The sequence below is a fragment of the Equus asinus genome, chromosome 3 (genome assembly GCF_041296235.1).
Source record: "Equus asinus isolate D_3611 breed Donkey chromosome 3, EquAss-T2T_v2, whole genome shotgun sequence".
In the NCBI taxonomy this organism is placed as follows: domain Eukaryota; kingdom Metazoa; phylum Chordata; class Mammalia; order Perissodactyla; family Equidae; genus Equus; species Equus asinus.
The window spans coordinates 101,635,798-101,650,085 of NC_091792.1; the positions used below are offsets into that span (position 1 = coordinate 101,635,798).

The following is a 14,288-nucleotide window of genomic DNA, read 5'->3' on the forward strand; positions in this document are numbered from 1 at the left end:
CTATAAGTGGTGGCAGCCTTCTGCAGTCATTAATTCAGGCCCAAGAATGATCAATTTTTATAAACAGAGGAACTGGTTTCCATGCTGACCTTGTTCTGGAAACAGAAACTACCCTCACTAACAGACTTCTGAAAAAGAGCTGAATCCTTCTCAAAGGCTGGTAAAATCCTGCTCTACTCTTAGCATTTGGCTGGCAGGAGCCTGCAGCATTTGTTCAGGATGCCATGGACTGAGCCGGCACCAGAAATAGAATCCACATTTTGGGTTTAACTCAGGCAGATGGTCTCTGCAGGGTCACTTAATTTGTTGGAGTTCTCTAAAGCTGGGATGAGAAAATTCTTATTTAACGCCTTCACCAAAGCTTAGTGATAATGGTAAAGTTCCTGGAATTTATTCAAATAAAAAAACTAGAATATAATATCTTGAAATAACAACCACAATAATTATGTGGAGGTTAGTTTTGTTTTCTTTTTAACTAGTTCTACAAATGAGGTAGAAGACAGCCTAATGAAGAAGAGCAGACCCTGCCATGGACCAGGTCTCAGGGCGGGCGAGGTCTGGGCGCTGGGCGGGGCAAGGAAGCTTAAGAACACCATGCCGGCACAATTACAATCTGGGGGACGACAACCCATTCTCAGAACTTGTAAGAGCAAAGCGGCACAGATAAAGTATTTCATTTTGAAATATTTTACCCCTCTGGCATCATACTCCCTCAATTAAGTATCTAAATATGGTCTCTTTATTGAAGAGGGTGCCTAAATAACGTTCTGTATTTAGTTGTCTTTCTAAAAAGTTTTTCAAATAATATAAAGTATTTGACTGGGATTTGGAGGAATTTCATCATTTTCTTATACAACCTGTGTTTTAGCTCTATTTCCCAGTTTACTAGGCTTTAGAAATATCAGGGGGCAGTGGGGGGCGGGGGGGTGCAGATAACATTCACAGCCATCCAACCAATTCCCCAGGAGAGAATAATGACATCTAGCCAGGAATAAACAACAGAAGATGACTTGGTTTTCACCTAAACATTTCTATTCTCTTCAGGAGACAGGGAGAGAAATGAAGAAAATGTTTTGCTATGCAGGAAGTTAACGAAGCCCAGCAAACTAGCTGACATCTCATGTTCAATACATGGGTTTTAAAAGTGTTTTAGTGGTAAGATAAGGACTGGAAATTAGTTCTGTTCTTCATCCTGACGGGAGGAAAATGGCTATTAAAGGCTTACAGAGGATTGCCTTTATAGATTTTTTTGTGGGTTTATACTGGGGAGAAAATATCTCTGAAGAGAAAATCTCTGGGAGGGCGCAGTATTCTCTCTCAGAAGGCGTGTGTATGTGTGTTTCAGAAACAGTGCTGCAAACACATTTCTCAGGCAGAAACCGCTGAATCCTTCTTTGTCTGAAGCTGCTTCCTCCAAGTAATGCCTCCCACACGCCACCCCAATCCTTTGTCAACATCCTGCCCATCCTTTACAGCCTGGTTCAAACCCCATCTCCTTCAAGAGAAGCTTTCTCAGATCCCCTCAGTTAGAATTAACCACTTTCCCTCCCAAAGCATATTATATATCAGTGCCCCCAAATCATTCACCAATTGTTAGCTATTTATCTGTAATTCAGATTCTTGCTCAACTGTGAACCTCAGAAAGGCACGAGGCTTATTTTCCTTTGAGTTTCCTCCAATCCTAACATACAGTCCTTTTTATGCAACATACACTCTACAAATGCTTGCTGAACGATTAACTTCTCTGGGGGGGAAAAACAGAATTTGAGAAGGGGCAACGGAGGGCTATTCTCCCCTGTGCCAACATGTGTGTGAATTCCCACTGTCTTTAGGTGGGAAGGGCACCGCGAGGCAGGCCATGGATCTGAAGTGCAAGTGGAGCTTGAGGATGGGCTAAGAATTAGTTTGGGAGATTAACAGACTCCTGGGAGCCAGAGTGCTCAGGTTCTCCTCCTGGTTCTCCCTGATATTTCTAGTGGAAAGCACTTCATAACCTCTGCATGGTTTGGAGCCTTTATTAGAAAATCCTTTGATGTGAGAATTTGAAAGTCTGTGATTCTCCTCTCTCACCGGGAGAGTGCACAGAAAGAACTCGGGCGGGAGTCAGACAGACATAGGTTTGATACGGATAATATACTCTACTGCACAGGATTACTGTGAGGATTAACGAGATAATAAGCATACTTAGCTGAGGACCTGGTACATACTTAGAGAGGGCCAGGAACTCAATAACTATCAAAGTCAGTCATTGTGCCTATTTTGTAAATGCAAAAGTCCAATTCAAACACAGAGAATGAAAAGCTAAAATCGTTAAAATACTGAGCCAAAGCCTCTATTCCATGACTTAAAAAAAAAAAAGCAGAAAACAAATTACTCCTAACTTTTCTTAACCATGCATCCTTGCACTGAGAGGTGGGTGACTTCCTAAAATGAAGTTATTATATATCTCCACATATACAGATATCTATGTGTCTATATATAAGATAGACATATCTATAGAAAATACTATACAACTATATAGATCTCTCTCTGTAAGGATATCAGGGCACTGAGAAAGAAATCACCCCATGAAAACAAATGCTACTCCTTTCCGAAGGGGAGGGAGGGCTGGGAGGGCGGCAGGCGCCAAAGCTCCCGGGGCCTAAGGGGCGGTCCCAGGATCCCTGCTGCACGTACCTGGAGCTTCTTGTCCGCGGTGGGAGATGACCGCGACCTCACGTGGACCGGGACGGCCAGGACATCGGAGCGCTCTAGCAGGTCCTCGGCCGACATGGACTTCCCGGCCCTCCTGGCCGCGGCCCCCCACAAGGAGGGCTCCCCCGGGCTCCTGTCCATCCTCTGGGTGCCCTTAGGTCCGCCGTTAGCTCCCCCGGGCAGCTCCCTCGGGGCTTGGTCGCCGCGTCGCCAGTCCCCGGGGCGGCGGCTGATGGCGAAGGAGCTACTGCGATCTCGGGGGGCGCGTGAGGGCTCCCCGGGTGCCGGCAGGAGGGCGCCGGCGTCCCTGCGGCGCTGCAGGCCCGGCTCCCGCAGCGAGCTGAGGCTGGAGGCCGAGGCGAGCCCGGGGCCCTCGGGCGCCGCGGGGCCGGCCTGCAGGTAGGCGCTTTGCGCGCGCTCCCGCAGCGGCCCGGGCTCCGGGGGGCCGCCGGCCGAGGGCCGCTTGCCGGTCTTGCGCTGGATGTAGTCGGCCAGCGCACTCTGCTGGAACTGCTTCAGCTCGGGCCCCGACAGGCTGAGCGTGGAGCAGGCCTTGCCGTCGCGCTCGAAGAGGCGGCGCCGCTCGGCCACCGTGCTCTCGGGGAAGGGCAGTGCCTGCCTCTGCGCGCCCAGGGCCGCCGGCTCGGCCTCCTCCGAGACCCCCACCTCGTTCATCTTCTCGGGCTCCGAGTACGAGCGCTTCTTCTGCTCGGGGGTCAGGCGCCGGCGCGGACCCCTCCGGGCGCCGAGGGCCGCGGGCCGGGCCGGCTCGCCCTCGGCCGGGGTCACGCTGTGCCGCTCGCGTGGGGTGTGCGGGGACGAGCAAGCGGGTGCCTCCGGGCTGCGCAGCCCCAGATGGGCGGAGGCGGGCCGCGGCCGCCAGGGCTTCGAGGCCGCGGGGGCCCCCAGCTCGAGGTCCCGGCGGCGGAAGGAGGTGGCCCCCAGGACGCGGGACTGCGCGTCCTTGATGCTGTTCCGGTAGGCGCGACTGAAGGGGGCGTCCAGCACCGGCGACTCGGGCGAACCGGGCCTGCTGTCCCGCCACATGGCCTCCTTGTCGGCCTCGCTGAAGAGCTGGAAGGTGCTCTGGCTGCGGGGCAGGCGCGCGTCCCGCCTCGGGGGCTCACCGGCCCGGGCCGGGGGGCCGCGGCCGCCCTCGGCGCCCCTCCTCAGCTGCGGACCGCACGGCTGTCGGGACGCGTCCTCTGGCTTCGCCTCCCCGTTTTTGAGGTGCTGCTCCCCATGGCCTAGGGGTTCAGTGGAGTCGGAAAAGCGGACATTGGCTTTTGTCTCCTCGAGGTCATTGCCAGAAACAGTGGAAGCTGGGAGCGTCCTGTTGGGCCTGTAGTGATAGCCATAACCGGAGCTGCCTGCAGCCGGGGGTCTCTGGCTGCCTTGTTCGCGCTGCTCAATCCTGGAAACCTTCTCCAGCACCGAGCAGTGCGGCTTCCCGTACTGCAAGGCCTGCAGGGCCGAGGCGCTGCCCGAGCTCAGCCTCCTCCGGCCCAGACTGGATGTCTGCTGGTGGGGTGGGGAGGGCGGCTCTTCATAGCCGGGGTCTGGACTGTGGAAAGAGGCCAAGGCACTGGTTCTCCCCTCGGGCCTCGGATAAGAAACCGGCCTGTCCAGATGGCTCCTGTGATCAGGAATAGCTTTCCTTCCAGAGTCCGCCTTGGTGTTGACTGCACAGGTGGGCCGGCCATCCAGGTAGCCCTCCTGGGCTCCCCCTTCTAGCTCCAGGCTACTTTGCCGCCTTAGACTCTCGGGAATGTTCTGGAGAGAGGAGAAGGCTGCCTTGGTCTTGCAGAAGTTGCTTGACGGGCTCTGGCTTAGGCCTTCTCTCTCCAGCCTCTGCCGGAGGTTGGCATTGTGGTCTTCACGGAAGTCACCCTCCCAAGGCGCTGAGGGCCTGGAAGATCTCTTGTCTTCCGCTGCTTGCCAGGCCTGAGCCTGAGGGGATTTGAGGCTGTGGTAATTAGAATATGGTTTGTCACTGTGGGTGCTCTTTTTCTCACTGGGATACGGGCTGTTGCCTTGGAGAGGTGTGAGATGTCTCTTCAGGGAGGCATCCTCCTCGTTTTCAGGCACTGAAGGGAAATGGACTTTGAAGGGGACACATTTGGCTGAAGTTTCAAGTCTCCTCTCTACTGAGGACATTGGGTCATGTTCTGGGGGCTGGTAGAAGGCAAACCCAGGCCTGCTAGATCCATTTTGGTTCCCATTCTCATCAAGGGTAGCCATCTTGTCGCAGGCCCCCTGAGGAGCCGTATACCCGCTCTCTTTGGCCAGTGCAGGGTAGAGCGTGCCGTTACTACTCACGGAAGGCTGGGGCACCTGGGCAAAGTGTGGCTCCAGGGAAGGTACTGGGTAGATGCCAGTCGGCAGCAGAGGTTGGCCAGGTTGGGCCTTCTGGGTGTAATTATGCTTGGGCTTCACAGGGGGGCTGTTTTCTGGACTCTTCTCTAGCACAGTGTGCAGCTGCTCCTCTATGAAGGGAGATTTCAGGGGGCCTGCAGAGTTTGTCTGAGGCCGGCAGAACCGTTTCTGATCAAGGCTAGACAGAGAGCTGGGCCGCTCTCGGTGCCGAAAGGCTGCATAACTGTCACTCCGAGCTGGGGGCAGGGGCGCACCCACTTTAGGAGGCAAGTTGTCCGTGGCAGTCTCCAAGGAACTGGGGCACTGCTGGCTCCAGGATGGGGGTGGCGCTCCCTTGCCCCGAGGAACGTTATGCCATTTATCATAGCCCTGCCCATCTGCTGATGCTCGGGCTTCCCGACCTTGGAGAAGCAGGGCTGAAGAGTTCACCTCATATTCTGCTGAGACTCCCCTCCGGGGATCATAGACTGTCTTGACATAGCGAATGTCTGCCTGCCTCATCCCTTCTAGGAGGCCACCTCGAGCAGAAGTGGTATCCATGGAGCCTGAACGCTCTCGGCCCGAGATGCCAGGGGGTGGGTACTCTAGGATGCTAGAACTGGTGGAGAAGGAGCTGTAAGCCGAGTCTCTCTTGTTATGGAGGTGGCTGAGCTGGTCAATGCTGCTGGTGGACTTGGCAGGGGAAAGAAGATGGCAGGGTGGGTATCCCCCACTGGGCTCCAGGCTCTCCATGCTCCCCTGGGAGCTGCACTGGTCAGGGCTCCGTCTCAGATAAGCATGGTCATAGTTGGAGAGGTCACTTGTCGAGGAGCTGCAAGAACAGGAGACAAAGCAGTCAGCATCACTGAGCTGTTATCATTTAGCAGGCTTAGGCACAGGACCCAGCTTATAAATGTAATCTTGTGCAAGATGTTTGGTTTTTGGAAGGATGGGTGAAAAGGGCCATATTTGGGCCTTGCTCGGCCTCCCTGTGTGTTGTGACTAGGAGTAATTGCCCAATACTGTAACCTATGTGCCTCTAATTAATCACCCAGGCTTGCGAGGGGAGGAACAGAGGAAGGCATGTGGCCTTTGGGCACAGGCAGCACATTGATGTCATTTGCTAAGTGCTGGAAATGACATTCTGCATGTGCCAAGAAACGAGAGGTGGGGGAGGAAAGAAGAGAGGAAGAGGAGGAAGAGTGATCGAGACTGAAATATTGTGTCTCTTGGGGCTGTTTGTGGGAAGAAGGGGAAAAGCTTAGTAAGAGACTAGGCACGTGAGGGAGACTTTGAGTGCATATGTATATGTTTTTAGTTATTATCTTTCCTTTTTATGGAATTGAAGGGCTACCCTGGCAAACTTCCTGGAATCTCAACCATACTAGAGACAGTTTGTTTGTGGGGAGAAAGCCAAACATGAAGCTGAATGAGAGAAATACAGAGAGAAATCAGAGTCAGAAAAAGCTGATGAGAGAGGGAAGCTTCGTAGGAAGCCCTAATCACAGGAGTCCGTCCGCTTCTCAAGGCTGAACAAAGGCTCATACACTTGGGAGGGTAAGACCTTCTCATTCACAAGGTCCGCCAGGTGTTTTCAGAGCTGGCCTCGGGGAGGAGGAATGACTCTCAATCCAGGCATGGCACACCCCAGAAAGCTGCCTCAAAATAAAATTACGTACAATTAGCTTTAATTATAAATTCAAAATAGACTTCACCTAGCATGCCGGCGGGGCTTGGCGGGGAGGAATAGATAGGAAGGAATAAGTGGTTCAAAAATCAAACAGCAGGGCCAGCCCTGTGGCCAAGTTTGCTCACTCTGCTTTGGCAGCCCAGGGTTTCGCCAGTTCGGATCCTGGGTGTACACATGGCACCACTCATCAGGCCATGCTGAGGCAGCATCCCACGTGCCACAACTAGAAGGACCCACAACTATGTATCAGGTGGCTTTGGGGAGAAAAGGAAAAATAAAATCTTAAAAAAAAAAAATCAAACAGTAGTCAAACATTTGTGACTCAATGCTCTTTAAAGAAGGGTACATCACTCACTATGAGTTCTTGCCTAAGAGTTTCCACTTTTAAATGAATAGGCATTTAAGCACTATTAAAATTCATGGAGCTATTATTATGTTTCTGGACCTCATGTAAGTAAATATGGCACCTTAATGGCTGAGTATGTGATAATGCTTTCAGCTGCACTAAATCCAGAGTATATGGCAAGAGACTAGAAGGACCATATTCTTTTTTTTTTTTCTTTGAGGAAGATTAGCCCTGAGCTAACATCTGCTGCCAATCCTCCTCTTTTTGGGGAGGAAGACTGGCCCTGAGCTAACATCTGTGCCCATCTTCCTCTACTTTATATGTGGGACGCCTACCACAGCATGGCTTTTGCCAAGCGGTGCCATGTCCGCACCCGGGATCTGAACCGGCAAACCCCGGGCCGCCAAGAAGTGGAACGTGCGAACTTAACCGCTGCACCACCAGGCCGGCCCCAGGACCATATTCTGAATCAAAACTGGTGCTAGAATTTAATAGAGACTACGTTTTCAGCAACTCACCTCAGGAATGTAATTTTTCTCTGTCAGAGAAAGTCAACTTCCTGAATGGAGCATCCTACTTTGGGAAGGACAGGTTTAAATTCAAGGGAGAAAGGAAGAGAACAGCTCCTAAGCCAACCAGACCAGGGAAATGAGACCTGGCACTCAATGGCATGGCAGGTGTCATTGCCAGATTTTAACCTGACCCCCATTCCCCTCTAAATAAAGAGGTTGTGTTAAAAATGCACATGACATAGCTCAGTTGAGGATAATCCCATAGGACCCACTTATACTTCCCTTTATCTCCCCCAACAGAAGATTCAGAGCTAATTCTTCAAGGGGAAATGGAAACAGTAGATCCCATAAGGGCTGTTTCACTCCCCAGTTCTATGCAGGTGGCAGACACTACTTCACCCTCCTCCCAACTGCTGAGAATTTTAACAGTCTTTCACTGAAAGGATAATTCAAATCTAACTAAGGAACACACACCAAAAAATCAAAGTAAATAAATGGATGGGTTAACTGAAACACTCACTATTGAGTGGGAGGAAATATCATCACTAACATATTTCAAAATATAGAGATGGTGTCTCGAAACACAAAATCTCTGGTATACATCTCTCTAGCCCGGCAGAGCAAGGGCAGAGTGGGTTCCTTCCTGGAGCTATAGGAATCTCAGGTGGAATGCATCACATGAGGACTTTGTGACATGCTCTTCCCTCCTACTTGGGGAAGGCTCCAGCCCCTCGGAATTCCCTTTCCCACACTGACTGGGGAATACGACCAAGCGACATATGCTATGCCATGCCATGCCATAGAGTGGCCTGACCTTGCCCTCTAGGAATAAGTTCTTCCCCCACTTTCTGGAAGTAGTCATTTTGATTATCTTTGCCATTTCTGCTTCCAAGCTGGCACTTTTAATGGTGGGTAAGCACTTGAAGGTCTTCAACCCCTGCAATAGTTCCAGCCCGCACAGAGACAGCCTTACTGTCAAGATGAGTGTGGCATGTGTCAAAGTTCTTACTGTGGTCTGGCTCTTTCTCCAGCCTCATTTTCTATTGTTCTCTTTCTTGCTCACAGTACCCTGGCCTAACGGCCTCCTTACTGTAACTCAAACCCATGAACTATATTCCCATGGCAGGGTCTCAGGGCCTTTGTACCCACTGTCCCCACCACGTGGAATGCTCTTCACCTGCCTCACTCTCTTCCTTTATTCAAGTCTCTGCATCAGAGAAGACTTCTAGAATTCACTATCTAAAGAGCACCTCTTCTCTCCTTACTCCCTGTGACTCTGCTTTATTGTCTTCATAACATTTACTGCTACCTGACGTTACATCATACCCAACTGGTTATATGAAAGAGATTTCAGTTGTATCTATGATGTTTAAAATCTGAAGCAAATATGACAAGATGTTTGTTAATTCTGTGGTGGATACATGCATTCTTATAATGTTACACTCTATTTTGTGTACTTACAAGCATTTTCTAACTACTTAAAACATAGCAAAGAGCACAAGACAAGTGTATGAAAACGTTTCCTGAAGTGTACTCACAGAACATTAATTCCTTAGATGATCAAATATTTTTGGAAAATACTGGACTAATAAGTTAAACAATTTTATTTACTGCAAGACTTCTGAGTCTTTAACAAACTATTGTTCATGTGATGTTCTAAAAGGAAAATATACTAAGCAGTGTTTTCTAAACTTATTTGACCCTAGAAACTTTTTGCCTAGGAGCAACTAATGGATTATTAATCTGTGGAACACAGTGGGAAACAAATATTTTAGGGTGGGGGCTTTTTATGTCTTGTTAGCCCTGTACCCTCAATAACAAAATCAACTGAGACATAGTGGGTACTGAGTCATATTTGTTGAATGGAGGAATCTGTGAACAAGTACTTGTACTTTAGTATTTTGATACTGTTATTTCATCCTCGTATGAGGAGGCTGGACTACATGACTTTTCCAGATCTCTCCTAAAGTACTAGGATACTTTAGGACCATTGTGTGAGATTTCTGTAGGACAGCAAAAAGACAGTGACAAGGGTCCGACAGCAAGCAGCTGAAATAGAATTTCAGTCCAATTCCAGATCCAAGCCAGCTTGCAGACAGTTAAAATTACGTCTTCCGTGTCTTTATATTTCTTTCTCCCTCTCTCCTCACTGCTGCCCCTCCCCTCCCTCCAGCTCCCTCAAGCTCCAGCTTCTTCATGAGAAACAGATCCATGAATCTGGGACTGAGATGGGTTTCTGGAACTAAATGATGGCTGTCAGAGGAATGCCCACTGATTGATTCGGCACTAGACCACTAGATGCCACTGTGTCCCTCAGAAACGCGCCCGGAGGAGCCTCCATCTACAGCTGCCAGTGTCAGGCCCTGTGAGCAGAACAAGCCCGCCGCCACCAGAGCTGCAAGCCGAGGCAAGGAATGAGCACACCACAGGCTGATTTGTGCCGGGGCAGAAGAGAATTCACACGTCTGTGGCACTCTAGGTAATCTGAGCTTCCCTTTCCTGCTTCGTCCCCCATACAGTGCTTTTGTGCTGACAGTATTGTATCGGGGAGCTGTTCTGAAGCTTGACTTAGAGGGGCAGAGTGGGAGATACAGTACAAGGGCAGATCCACCTGCCTAAACCCCGCTGGAGGTTGGGATGGGGAGGATGACATGGGGTAGAGAAGCACAGCCTTCAGAATATTGCCCTTCCGATGCCAGCTCCGCCATTCTCTCGAGGCCTCTTGGAGCTGACCATAGTTCCTGTAAGCAGTTATTCTAAGCACTGACTGCAGTGGTCTTATTTCTGCCTTGGAGCCAGCATGCTTTTTACGTCACAGTATGACTTCAGATTTAGGGCCTCAAAAGAAGGTTAGGGGTCAGGAAGGCTCCAAAGGACCCCACTGTTCAGGGGCCCTCTGTTAATACACACTTGCATTTTGTAAATGTGTTGGTTTCTGCCATTAACCTTGAAGTTCATTACCAGTTTTCACTGTGCCTCTGATAAGTCTTCAGCCTAATTATTATAATTAGTTATCATAATTATTGAGTGCTTACTTTGTTCCAGGAACTGCACTAAATGTTTTACATGTTATTTTGTTTAATCCTTGCTATGATCCAATGAGACAGATATTATTAATTTCATTTTAAAAATGAGGAAACCAAGATCAAAGAGGTTAAATGATTTGCTCAAGCTCATGCCGTAGGTGGTGAAGTTGAGATTTAAACCTAGGTCTGACTTAAAAGCCCAAGTACTTGCCAAAATACTGTCCTCCCTTCACACTGTTAGACACCCCCACACCTAATCTTCCAAAGGCCTCCACACCTCCAAGCCCACAAAGCAAGGGCACTGTGCCTGCGTGGGGGTGGGCCCTTCTAGGGGACCTGTTCTCTGAGCACAGATGCCTCAGAGGGTGACAGTAAATTCTTTCAGGGTTATTGGGAAGGACATGAGCAAGGGAGAGGAGTGTCTGTAACAAGGAGGGTAATCAGGAAATGATCTCTTCCTGTAGCCTGCAGCCTACCCTAATACGCTGGGAGCCATGTCCACCATGAGAGGTCTAGGATTTGGCCCTTGATTTGACCGGACATGAGTGTTAATGGCCCTGAGTCCTGGCCTTGCCAAATGCATAGCCATCATGTTAGTTGAGTAATCCTTCCAGAAGCCAAGCCCCCCTCCCTGACACACGCAAGCATCAGCACTTGCATCTCATTGGTATCTAGGACCTTTGTTCTCTTGAACCTCCCACCTCCCTACCATTACCCTTATCCAAGCACTTCCCCAAAGTGATAATCAATAGAGTCCGACTGGTTGGGATCAGAAGATGGATTCCAATTTGCATGGGTTCCAAGTCAGTAGTAAGTGTAGGGGAGTCCTGGCTAAGTTCTTTAATGTGCCTGGGTGGTCAGGGTTGGCTCCCTTCTCCCCAATCCCTCTCGATTGTGTAAGGTCTGATTACTATAATAAAGCTCTTCTCCCATAACACTCACAGTCGCTCTGCTTTCTTATGACTGAACCTTGACTGAGACAGTGACTAGAAAGGCAGAGGAAATATAAATAGTGGTTACATGCAATGGCTTGGATTTGAGTCTTGACTCAGGTACTGATCATTTGTTTGACCTTGGACAAATTAGTCTCTCCAGGTTTCAATTTCCTGTTCTGTAAAATGGGGTTAAGAATACCGTATCTGTTTTAAAGGCATATAAAGGATCACATGAGATAATGTATACACTGGGCAGTCCTCAGTGTTAGTTTTTTCATTTGGAGCTAAGTTGGATAAAAACAGTGTTAACAGAGGGAGAAAAACCAAGTGGGGAGTTTAAGACATGAATAAAATCATTCAGATAAAAAACAGATACGTATTTGACTAAAGAAGAAAGGACAATAAGCATTGAGAGAAGAAGTTTGTCAATTTTTCTAGTATAGCGTTATAATGTGGAATTGAGAAATTTCTAGTATAGTGTTCTAATGTGGAATTGAGAAATGTCTGACTGAGAATAAAGAGACCCCATAAATATCTCAAATGGCCAGCCAGTGCTCAAAATAATTCTGGCCTCCCTTCCCACCAATCCAGCCCAGGATATGAAAAAGACTTGTACACATGTTAGGAGTTTTAGGAGGATGAGGAAGGTAGTGGGTAGAGATTGAATACTAGGGGTGAGTGTAAGAAAACATTCTCAAAACAGAAGAAAATGTTCTTTTTTGGGAAAAATCATTTGAAAGAAAGAACCCCTGGGTCTCAGCTGTGCCCACTTACCTGGAATGGTAGCTCTGGGGCCAAGGAGTGCCAATCATGCCCTGAGATATTTGCATCATGCTGGCATCGGGTTGGTTCTCCCCAAATTTGGTTGAATGCCAAGAGTGAGGTCGGCTGGCAAGTTCACTGCGCCTGGAGAGACACAGGGAGGGACGCCCAAAGTTAGGCACATTGGCGGCTGAGTGTCTTCACTGATAGCATTTATGGATTTGGAAGCAGTATCCTCAGATACTGTATCCTCAGAAATCGAAAACAACCAAGGAAATACTAGAAAGTAGATCTTATTGCTTGTTTCTCTTACTTACCGTAGCTATTGCCTGCTTTATTAATATTTTAATTTTCTTTTTCATTTTGACATAATTTCAGCCTTAAAATAAAAATAATGTAAACTTAGCATAAAGAGTTCCCCCATAAACTCTAGTGTACTGTCAGTGAGAATACAAATTGGTACAGCCACTATGGAAAACAGTACGGAAGTTCCTAAAAAAAAAATTAAAAATAGAACTACTGTATGATCTAGCAGTCCCACTTCTGGGTATATATCTAAAGGAACTGAAATTAGGATCTTACAGAGATATCTGCACTCCATGTTCACTTCACTGCAGCATTGCTCACAGTAGCCAAGATATGGAAACAACCTACATGTCTGTCAAGAGATGAATGGATAAAGATGTGGTGTATATATAATGGCATATTATTCAGACATGAGAAAGAAGGAAATTCTGCCATTTGCAACAACTTAGACGGACCTGGGGCATTATGCTAAGTGAAATAAGCCAGACAAAGAAAGTCAAATACTGTATGATATCACTTAAATATGGAATCTAAAAGAGACAAACTCAAAAAAAGAGCAGAGTGGTGGTTACCAGGGGGCAGGGGGTGAAAGAAAAGGGGAGATTTTGGTCAAAGGGTAGAAACTTCAAATTATAAGATTAACAAGTTTGGGATGTAATGTACAGCATGGTGATTATAGCTAATAATACTGTGTGACATACGTGAATGTAGCTAAGAGCAGATCTTAAATGTTCTCACCACAAAAAAGCAATGGTAACTATATGACGGGATGGAGGTGGTGGCTAATGCCATGGTGGTAATTGTTTTGCAATTTATAAATATATTAAATCAATACCTTATACACCTTCAACTTACATATTACTATATATCAATTCTATCTCAGTAAAGCTGGAAAAAAAAGAATTCCCACATAACCTTCACCTAGATTTTCTACATGTTAACATTTATTAATTTAAAAGCACATGTAGTCACATCGGTCTTTCTCAGCCTCTGCTTTTCCATATATAAAAATGGGAGCAATAAATTCCTTCCCACTTCCCAAAGGACTTTGTGTGGATATATGATAAAAGCTTTATGGGGATTCTGAAGTCCTCTGTCATATCCTGATGCTGGATAAATACTATTAATTTTTTCTAAGAAATATATAAAAATTTGCAGCTACCTTGATGTTAACACTGGTCTAAGCTACACAGTATAAACAACAAGATGTTCTCCAGAATAGTTTCTCATTTTGCAAGTCAATGACTTCAACTTTTAAATATCCTGCCCTTATAACACAAAGAAATGACAAAGCCAAAGGGAAAAAGTGCATGTCTTTCACACAGCGATGCTGAAGAATGAATCTGGTAAAGAGGATTACGCTACTATAGAAGGTCAGAGACAGGAGAGGGTGGCTGTGCTTTATTTTTGGCAAAGAAGTGAGGCGAGCTATCAGGCATTTCACGCTGAAAACTTTTGAACTTTAAGACTACAGGGGATTTTTTTGCAGTTTAGAAACACTTTTATGGGATCCAGGAATCCACTTTGATATGTTGAAGATAAAGCTGTAAGTACACTCACCTATTCATTTTCTGTGAAAAAATAAATTCGCTTTTGTAATATAAATGAAAAATCATTCCCCTGATGCCAATAAAATTTCAAGAGTGTCAAGTATATCAGAAT

At 47.6% G+C, this 14,288-nt stretch overlaps 1 protein-coding gene and 1 long non-coding RNA gene across 11 annotated transcripts in view; one reads left to right on the top strand and one right to left on the bottom strand.

Annotated features, from left to right (window-relative positions):
* Window positions 1-12,308, top strand: part of LOC123283811 (uncharacterized) — a 35,760-nt gene extending 23,452 nt beyond the window's left edge. The window contains exon 4 of the long non-coding RNA XR_011502176.1: window positions 9,771-12,308. This is a non-coding gene — a long non-coding RNA (uncharacterized lncRNA). The remainder of the gene's footprint in view (window positions 1-9,770) is intronic.
* SHROOM3 (shroom family member 3) overlaps window positions 1-14,288 on the bottom strand; it is a 263,254-nt gene that overhangs the window by 39,087 nt on the left and 209,879 nt on the right. For all 10 annotated transcript variants that reach the window (XM_070505588.1, XM_070505587.1, XM_070505586.1 and 7 more), the window contains 2 exons: window positions 12,333-12,464; window positions 2,677-5,881 (listed from right to left, as the gene is read on the bottom strand). In XM_070505588.1, the coding sequence (XP_070361689.1) occupies window positions 2,677-5,881; window positions 12,333-12,464 (3,337 nt within the window). The remainder of the gene's footprint in view (window positions 1-2,676; window positions 5,882-12,332; window positions 12,465-14,288) is intronic.